The sequence below is a fragment of the Coenobita brevimanus genome, chromosome 29, assembly GCF_032717465.1.
Source record: "Coenobita brevimanus isolate Jiangsu-jjx chromosome 29, ASM3271746v2, whole genome shotgun sequence".
Classification (NCBI taxonomy): domain Eukaryota; kingdom Metazoa; phylum Arthropoda; class Malacostraca; order Decapoda; family Coenobitidae; genus Coenobita; species Coenobita brevimanus.
In genome coordinates this window covers 42244263-42254179 of record NC_136982.1, presented here as the reverse complement: position 1 = coordinate 42254179, position 9917 = coordinate 42244263, and the positions used below count along the sequence as shown (strand labels likewise).

At 46.2% G+C, this 9917-nt stretch overlaps 1 protein-coding gene across 1 annotated transcript in view; it reads right to left on the bottom strand.

Annotated features, from left to right (window-relative positions):
* Positions 1-315: 315 nt before the first annotated feature.
* The window catches only part of LOC145395025 (uncharacterized), a 52500-nt gene continuing 42898 nt past the window's right edge, over positions 316-9917 (bottom strand). Inside the window, exons 3-4 of the mRNA XM_080268770.1 lie at positions 7135-7362; positions 316-480 (exon numbers count right to left, since the gene is read on the bottom strand). Coding sequence (XP_080124896.1) covers positions 316-480; positions 7135-7362 — 393 coding nt within the window. The remainder of the gene's footprint in view (positions 481-7134; positions 7363-9917) is intronic.

The following is a 9917-nucleotide window of genomic DNA, read 5'->3' as shown; positions in this document are numbered from 1 at the left end:
ATTTTTTGTGGTTGCTTAGACACAGAAATTTGTAAAGGTAAGTTATTGGGTGATGGTTTGATATGGGATGCTCTCTCTCTCTCTCTCTCTCTCTCTCTCTCTCTCTCTCTCTCTCTCTCTCTCAAACCAGCTATCACCCCTTTTACACTCTCCTCTCCACTTCCATCTATTCATCTCTCTCCATTTCCCACTCCACCTCTCACTCTCACATCTCCCTTCCACCTCACCACCTCTTTTGCTCCCGTCTTCTCTCCACCTCTCTCTTCTCTCCACCTCTCTCTTCTCTCCACGCGTCCACCCGATCCCAGTAGCGCGTTAGAATTGCTCGTCTACGCGGCCAAAGAGCGCGTTCCTAGAGTCGTACAGGGAGGGAGCGTCTTGGCAGGGATAGGCGTACTCGGGGTGGTTACAGGTAAGGGTTTCTTGATCGAAAATAGTTTGGTTGCCACAGATGAAGGAGAAGTGGGCTGTCTCGATGATCTGTGAGGGAGAGAAAGGGAGAAATTAGTAGGGAGGAGGGAGGGAAAGGGAGAGAAGGAGGGAGAGAAGGAGAGAGGAGGGAGAAAGGTGGATGGAGGGGAGAAATGGTTTGGTTTCCACAGATGAAGGAGAAATGGGCCGTCTCGATGATCTGTGAGGGAGAGAGAGGGAGAAATTAGTTGGGAGGAGAGAGGGAAAGGGAGAGAAGGAGGGAGGAAGGAGGAAGATGGATGGAAGGGAGAAATGGTTAGGTTTCTATAGATGAAGAAGAAGTGCGCCGTCTCGATGATCTGTGAGGGAGAGAGAGGGAGAGATTAGTAGGGAGGAGGGAGGGAAAGGGAGAAAAGGAGAGAGGATGCAGGGAGAAAAATGGATTGAAGAAGAGAGAGAGAGAGAGAGAGAGAGAGAGGCGATAATCGTGACTATACCAATGGGAAAATAGGGAGAGAAACAATGAAAAGGGAAAAAGCAATTTGTTACGTGTGTTTGAGAGAGGTGTAGGTTAAAAGGGTCTCTCTCTCTCTCTCTCTCTCTCTCTCTCTCTCTCTCTCTCTCTCTCTCAACTTTTTTATCATCATCATCATCATCTTGCATCTCCTCCTCCTCCTCCTCCTCCTCCTTCTCCCTCCCCTCCCCCCCTCCTATTGTTTGAGGGGCCCTCGTGAGCAAATTTTCGTTGACCTCGTGAGAACCTTAATGAGAGAGAGAGAGAGAGAGAGAGAGAGAGAGAGAGAGAGAGAGCCTTCAGTCCGGTTTTATAATCTACCCCTTCAGTACGAGTTCAATCGACCGGCAGGAAAAAAGAAGAAAAGATAAATGATGATGATGGTGGTGATGGTGATGATGATGGTGATGGCGAAGGTGATGATGATGGTGTTGATGACTCTGATGCTGATGCTGATGATGGTGATGGTAGTGATGGTGATGATTATGGTGATGATGATGATGACTCTGATGGTGATGATGATGGTGGTGATGATGATGATGAAAAGACTAGGGGAGGGGAAGGAGGGAGGGGGATTGTGGGGAGGAGGAGAGACTGAAAGGGAGTGGAGGGGAAAAGAGGAAGAGGAAGGAATAAAGAGGGTAAGGGTGAGGGAGGGGGAAGGAGGGGAGAATGAAGATGGTTTGGATGAGGGAGGGGGAAGGGGTAGGGGAGGGGAGGGGGAGGGAAGAGGGGAGGGGGAGGGGGAGGGGAGAGGGGTGGGGGAGGGGATTGGCCTTGGTTGATGCCCCTCCACCCTATTACCTCTGACCTAACCTTGCTGGAGGGGGAGGGAGGAGGGAGGGGAGGGGGAGAGGAGGGAGGAAGGGAGGGAGGGAGGGGAGGAGAGATACAAGGGGGAAATAAGGTGGAGAGGAAGAGGGGTGATGGATGGTGAGATCGAATGAGAGGGAGGAGGAGATAGGTGGGGGAGGGAGGGGGGAAAAAGTAAGGGTATTGAGAGGAGAGGGGGGGGAGGCAAGGTGGAGAGGAACAGAAGTTTGATGTATGACGGGAACAAATGAGTGAGAGAGAGAGAGAGAGAGAGAGAGAGAGAGAGAGAGAGGAGGAGGTATGAGAAATGTATAACCATGTGAGAGAAAACTTGGGAAATGAAAATAAGAGGAAATAATAAAAATCCTCTCTCTCTCTCTCTCTCTCTCTCTCTCTCTCTCTCTCAAAAAAAAAAAAACAAACAAAGAGGATATCACGACAAACTCAAATTCTCGGATGACATATTAAGTGAACTAATTATAAGGCTTTGTTATGGGCAATTAGGCACTTAGAGAGAGAGAGAGAGAGAGAGAGGAGATTTTTTCTCTTCCTATCCTTACCTGATTTAATTCTTGTCACCTGTAATTACGTCTCTAATTAGGGCAGGTAATTAAGGAAGGGATTTTAATTAACCACTTCAGTACGACAGCATCACCTGATTACGCTCCTGTGGCCGCCAGATCTTTATTTATTTATTTATTTATTAAGCTAAAGGGAAGAATTAACGAAATTTTTTAGTTATACAACAAGATGATGCGATGTATCTCTCTCTCTCTCTCTCTCTCTCTCTCTCTCTCTCTCAATTCTTGCAACCTCCAGACGGGTTCATTCAGAATACGATTTTTTTCCCTAAAGGGTTTAAGTGGCTTGTTAAGTAGTAGTAGTAGTAATAGTAATAGTAGTTGTAGTAGTAATAGTAAACTCATTTTTCTCTACCTTGGCCTAAAATTGCCATCTCTCCATCGTGAGTGCTGAGGTGTAACAATAGATTAACACTCGTATATGGTGCTAGTCACGAAGAAGTGCTACGGGAAGGGTGTGGCGTCGTCGTATTGTCTTTCTCTGCCACGGAAAATAAGCTGCAAATGGACGAAAATCTAGGCCAAGTTAAGGTGAAAGGATTATTGTACTGGTGGTGGTGGTGATGGTGGTGGTGGTGGTGATGGTGGTTGTGGTGATGGTGGTTGTGGTGATGGTGGTTGTGGTGATGGTGGTGGTGGTGGTGGTGGTGATGGTGGTTGTGGTGATGGTGGTTGTGGTGATGGTGGTTGTGGTGATGGTGGTGGTGGTTGTGGTGGTGATGGTGGTGGTGGTGGTATTGGGCAGATCGTGAGGGTGGTAACTGGGTATTGAGTAACTGTGTGTCTTCTCTAATACTCCTCCCCTCCCCTCCCCTCCCCTCCCCTCCCCTCCCCTTCTGTCTCATTCAATAATCCTCCTTTCTTCCTCCTTCCCTTTCTCTCCCTTTCCTTCCTTCCTCTCCAACAATTCTTTCTCACATCCATCCCTGCTCCTCCTCCTCTTCCTCTCCCCCCCCTCTCTCCTCCAGCATCCATCTTCCTCAGTGTCCCCCTCCCTCTCTCTTTCTCCCTCCCTCCAATCTTTCCTACCCTCCCTCCCTCCCTCCCTTTCGCTTCTTCACCCTGAGGCAACTCATCTCGCCTCCCTTCCTCCTTCCCTCCCTCCCTCTCCCCCCACCCTTACCCCCTCCCTGCTCTCCCCCCTCCCCCCTCCCCTCTCAGTCCCTCCGCATCCTAGTAAAACACACACACACACACACACACACACACACACACACACACACACACATTCATTCTCTCACAGCATCTTCACCCTTACGCACATAATTCTCTCTCTCTCTCTCTCTCTCTTACGCAAGCTCGTGTATTACGCCTCTCTACCCAGGCATCTTAAAAAGCAGGGGGGGGGAGGAGAAAGGGAGGGGAGTGAGAATGAGGTGTTTTGTGTGTGTGTGTGTGTGTGTGTGTGTGTGTGTGTGTGTGTGTGTGTGTGTGTGTGTGTGTGTGTGTGTGTGCCTTCTATGTATAAGTAACAGGTGTATGTATGTATGAATGTATGTATGTACGGATGGATGGATGGATGGTTGGATGGATGGATGAATGGATGGATGGATGGATGAATGGATGGATGGATGAATGGATGGATGAATGGATGGATGGATGGATGAATGGATGATGTACGTGTTTCAGTATACTTTTATCTGGAGCAGAGACAGACAGACAGACAGAGAGAATGTGTGTTTGCATGTGTATGTATGTATAAGTGTATGTATGTATGTATGTATGTTGTGAACCAGGTGGACTGCAGGATGGAAGTTCTTTCTCTCTCTCTCTCTCTCCCTCCTGCCGTCCACCATCCTCCTTTCGAGGGATAGGGAGGGGACTGAGGGACGTTTGTATAACCGGGAGGCACCACCGCCCCGAAACATCGGTGCCACCACGTGAAGGCGTCCCTCTCCACCACCACTGAAGAAGGATACGAAAAAAGTCTTGGGGATTTGCACGCCACTTTTCGCTTTGCATCATCATCATCATCATCATCATCATCATCATCATCATCATCATCATCATCATCATCATCATCATCATCATCATCATCATTATTATTATTATTATTATTATTATTTTTTTTTTATTTTTTTTTTGTCTAATTTTTCTTTGGTTAGTAATTTTCTCTCTCTCTCTCTCTCTCTCTCTCTCTCTCTCCCCCAAATCTTTCATTTTCTATTATTATTGCTGATACTATTACATCATCATCATCATCATCATCATCATCATCATCATCATCATCATTCTACGTCTTTTCTTATCGTTCTTTCCCGCTGACAGGTGTGGTGATGATGCTGACTACAGGTACGAAAGAATCAGGTAAGAACACTAATTAAGATTACCTGAGAGAGAGAGAGAGAGAGAGAGAGAGAGAGAGAGAGAGAGAGAGAGTATCACCTGTGCCAGCGGTGATTAAAGGTGAGTAATTAGTGTGACAGGTGAGAGTAAATAATAGGGCTTAATGTTCAGGTGTGTAATTAGGTTGTTATTACTACTACTACTACTACTACTACCACCACTACTGCTACTACTATTACTACTACTACTACTACTGCTACTACTACTACTACTACTATTTTTATATATTTAAGTGATTCTTTGGTATTTAAGTCTTTTGCTTTCTCTCTCAACCCCTCCTTCCTCTTTTACCCCCCTCCCCTTTCTCAGATCCTCCCTCTTTCCCCTTCTCTCCACTTGACCCCTCCTCCTCCTCCTCCTCCTCCTCCTTGCCAGCATTCTCATCCCTCTTCTTTCCTCTTTCCTCCCCCCACCCATTTCTCCTCCCTTTCAGTCTCTTCCTCCTTCCCTCTCCCTCCACTTAACCCCCCCTCCTCCTCCCTCTTTCCCCCTCCTCCCTCCTCTTCTTTTTTTTTTTCTCCTCCTCCTCTTTCCTCCCTTTTTCTCTCTCTCTTCTTCTTTCTTTTCTCCTTATTCATTTCCTCCTTCCCTCACTATCTTCCACTCTCTCTCCCTCCCTCTTTTCCTCCCATCCACCCATTCCCTCCCCTTTCTCTCCCCCTCCTTCCTCTTCTTCCTCTTCGTCCTCACCCCCCTACTCCCTCCCTCTTCCTTCTTCCTCTTCCCTCCTACCATTTCTTCCTTCCCTCTCTCCATCTCCCCCTCCTTTCCTACCCTCTTTCATTTGCCACCTCACCTTCGTTTCCTTTCCCTTTACCCCTTCCCCTTCCCCCTTCCCCTTCCCCCTTTCCCCTTCCTTTCCTTTCCTTTCCTTTCCTCCTCCCCGTCTTCCCTTTGCAAACAACCTCCCTCACACATACTCTCTTGCAACACCTTTCCCTCCTCCCCTGACCCTCCCATCTCCTTCCTTTCCCTCCCCTCCTTACTTCTCCTCCCTTCCTTTTTTTCTCTCACCCCTCCCCACCTCCCTTCCCCCACTCCCTCTTCCTTCCTTACGTTTTTCCTTCTGATACCTCTTCTTCCCCTTTCCTCCTTTACCCTCTCCCCTCCCTTCCATTTTCTTCCCTCCTCCCTCCCTCTTCCTCATCCTTCTCCAATTCCTTCGTTCTTCTCTGCCTAATCCTCCCCTCCTTCTCCCTCACCTTCTCCGTCTCCTCTCCTCAGTCTTCCTTACTTCCCCATCCCTTTCTCTCTTCTCTCCTCCTCCTCTCCCCCTTTTTCCCTTTTCCTCCCCCACCCTCCCCTCCCATCCCCTCCTTTCCCCATAGCATCACCCTCCCCCCCACTCCTCCATCAAATATTCTCCCGTTTTCTTTGAGGACGAGGTAGAGAAGATGGTGAAGGGGGGACTGCACTTCTTTCACTTAAAATTCGTCCTTCTGCTGCTTATTTCCCGTAGCTCAGTGGCAGAATAAGACAATACTACCGCTCTGTATCCTTTCCACAGCACTTCTTCGTGACTAGCGCCATATTAGAGTGTTAAGATGGAGGGATGGCAATTTTACACGTAGGCTACTTAAAGTGAACAGGGTATAGTGAGTTTTAACCTCTCTCTCTCTCTCTCTCTCTCTCTCTCTCTCTCTCTTACGCCACCAACCCCATCACCTCTAAATTTTCTCCCACGTTTTCTATGGCTGACGCGTAGAGAAGGGAGTGAAGGGGGGGACTCATGTATTCTACCCCGCCCTCTACCTTACCTTATTATAGTGATTCTCTGCTTTGTTTCCTTCGTGTTATTGTGTTTGGCGTGTTTTGTTGCGTTAGTGGTGATGGGATGGTGTTTTGTTGATGTGTGTGTATGTGTGTGTGTGGGGGGGGGAGAAAGCGTAGGTATGATGAGAGAGAAAGAAGAAAGTGGAGAAAAGTGAAAGAGAGAGAGAGAGAGAGAGAGAGAGAGAGAGAGAGAGAGAGAGAGAGAGAGAGAGAGAGGAAAGCAGTGAGTGGGGAGGACAGGAAACTGGGAGAGAGAAAAGGAAGAAGGAGAAAGGAGAGAAAAAACAGAAGTGTAAAATGAATAAATGAAGCTAGGAGGAGACGAGAGAGAGAGAGAGAGAGAGAGAGACGGAAACAAAAGATTAGAGTCAGTTAAATTGTGGGAAGGTGAAACAGAGGGAATGTCGCCTTTCTCTCTCTCTCTCTCTCTCTCTCTGCATCTCACACTCCTTTACTTTTCTCCATTTTCTCTGTCTGTCTAATCTCATCTTATCTATCTGTCTATCTATCAACCTCACCTGTCCCAAGTCGTCAGGTATGGGCAGGCAGATATGGAAGACCCGGCAGGAGCTCTCTACCTATCTATCAATATCTGTCTAATCTATCTACCCATTTACCTACCTACCTACCTACCTACTTACCTGTCTATCTATGTCTGTCTTTCTATCTATCTGTCTATCTATCTATCAACCTCACCTGTCCCAAGTCGTCAGGTATGGGCAGGCAGATGTGGAAGACCCGACAGGCATTATCCACATCAGCGTAGTAGCCATAAGGTCGACCCTCACAGGTAAACTGCTGCACCACCTGACCCGTAATGAACTCGTACCCCGACGTAAACACCCACGGCATCCTGGCACTCACGCAGCCCGCCAGTGCCACCACCGACAGTGCCACCGCGAGAAGGACACGCATGGTGGAGGGCTGGGTTGGTTGCGGGTGTTGGGGGAAGTGTGGGTTTGGGAGGGTTGGGGAAGATGGGGCTGGGGAGAGGGTTGGGGGAAAAGTGGGGAGTTGGAGGAAAGACTGAGGCTTGGAGGAAAGATTGGGGCTTGGAAGAAAGTTTAGGGGTTGGAGGAGGGTTGTTGGGATGAGAGAAGAAAGTTACAAGAAAAGGATTTGGGGTTGAGAGTACAAAATTGGAGTTTGCCAGAAAAAGGTTGCTGAATAACTTGGTAACTGACGAAAGAAAAAAAGTTGACGAAATAAAGTTAATTAGAAAAAGGTATCAAAAAAGAAGAATACAGTTGAATTTGTCTGGAAAAAATTGATGGTTTGGTGTAAAAATAAAGGAGGTTGAGGGAATGGAGTTATAGATGAGAGAAGAGAAGGTTTAATGTATGGGAAGGAATTTGAAGGCTTTTGGGAAGGGATCTGAAGGTTGTGAGAAAGGAATTGGATATTGTCTTGGGGAAATTGAGGAGTCTCGGGCCGAAGGAACAGTCTCAGATATTCAAGGTTGGGATTTGAGAAGGTGAGCTGAGGGAATTGAGAAGCTGAGGAGGTAGTGATAAAAACTGATGATAATAGAGTTGATGGTGTCTTAGAATTGATGATGTGTGTATGTGGGATTGTTAATTAGTAGATATTGGTGCTTTTGAAGGTAATTTGAGGTAGACAAGACGGAAGATTGCTTGTAAGAGTTTGAAGATTAACAGTAAGAAGCTAGATGGTGTTGGTAAGGAGTTGGGGACAAGTGAGCGAGGTGTAGATTTAGAAATATTATCTGAGTGTTTTGGGAAGGTGAGATCAGGTGAGGTAAGGTGAGGTGAGATCAGGTGAGGTCAGGTGAGGTGAGATCAGGTGAGGTGAAGTCAGGTGAAGTTAGGTTAGGATAAATTAGGGAAGATTAGCGTAGATAAAGGTAGATTAGGCTAGATTAAGTTAGACTGATAGGCTGATAGTTGAGATTAGTACCCCAGCTACTGTGCTAAAATCCTGAATGATGTGAGACTGGCAAGGCGGTAGTTATGGCCAAATGTCACTGAATTTAGAGGGCAATTCCGAGTAAATGAGGAGGGGGGTCAAGGTGAGGGGGGTGAGGGGTGTGGGAGAGGGTGAGGAGGGGTCAGGGTGAGGTGGGAGGGGTGGGAGAGTCGTCTTCAGGAGGTCGTAGAGAGAGTCGTGGTGGTGGTGGTGGTGGTGGTGGTGGTGGTGGTGGTAGTCGCAGCTGTGGAGGGAAAGGCAAATTGTTAGTCATTTTTTTTGTTAATATTTAGGTTCCTGTGGCCCACTCTTAGCTAAATAAAATAGTTTGGTGTTAGACAATAGAATATAGACTCGTCCTAACCATGAGAGGCGTTATTTCTTTTATTTTCACGTATTTTTTATTTACCTTAATTTATTTTATTTTCACGTCTTTTTATTTACTAACCTTAATTTCTCTTATTTTCACGTCTTTTTTTTATTTACCTTAAGTTCTTTTATTTTCACGTATTTTTTATTTACCTTAATTTCTATTATTTTCACGTCTTTTTTTTTTTTTACCTTAATTTCTCTTATTTTCACGTCTTTTTATTTACTAACCTTAATTTCCTTTATTTTCACGTCTTTTTTTTACTTACCTTAATTTCTATTATTTTCACGTCTTTTTTTTTTTTTACCTTAATTTCTCTTATTTTCACGTCATTTTAATTTATCTAAGTTTCTTTTATTTTCACGTCTTTTTTTTCATTTACCTCAGTTTCCTTTATTTTCACGTCCTCTTTTTACTTACCTCAGTTTTTTTTATTTATTTCCACGTGTTATATTTACCTCACTTTATTTTCGTTTACTTTCCCAGCATTTACCTCTTCAGACCGACGACCTCCATGCTTTATTCTGGCTTAGGTCATCGGGTAGAAGAGGTTTATATTTCCTATTATCTTCCTTTTTCTTCTGTGACATTTATTATTATATTTGTCACTTTTATTTTTTCGTTCTTGGGATGATTTTCTTTTGACTTCCTCTTTCTTATGGTTTATCTTTATTTTTCATGAGAGAGAGAAGAGGAAAGAGGAGAGAAAAGAAGGAAGAAGGGACAAGAGAGTAGAGAGAGGGGAGAAAAAGAGAGAAAACTATGAGGAAGAAGTGTGCAGAGGAGAGGGGAGGAAGGGTCGAGGAGGGAAGAGAGAGGCAAGGGGAAGACAGGTGAAGTGTGAGTACAACAGGTGCTTAGAGGGCAATTAAGGTGTTTTTTTCCCAGGTACCCCATACACGGCTTGGCACGACCTTCTCACACCCCACACAACCACACCCACACCACACCCACCCACACTCTCACCCTTACCCACACAACGCCACACCACACCCACAAACACAACCGCACTCACAACCACACTCACACCCCTATCGTACTGCTTCCTCACACTCATTCCCACCCACACCCACACCCACCCTCAAACACACACACATACACACCCACACTTTCACCTACCCACACCCACAGATCTGTCTTTATCCACATTCCACCCATCCTCCACCCTCTCCCACCCCCAGAC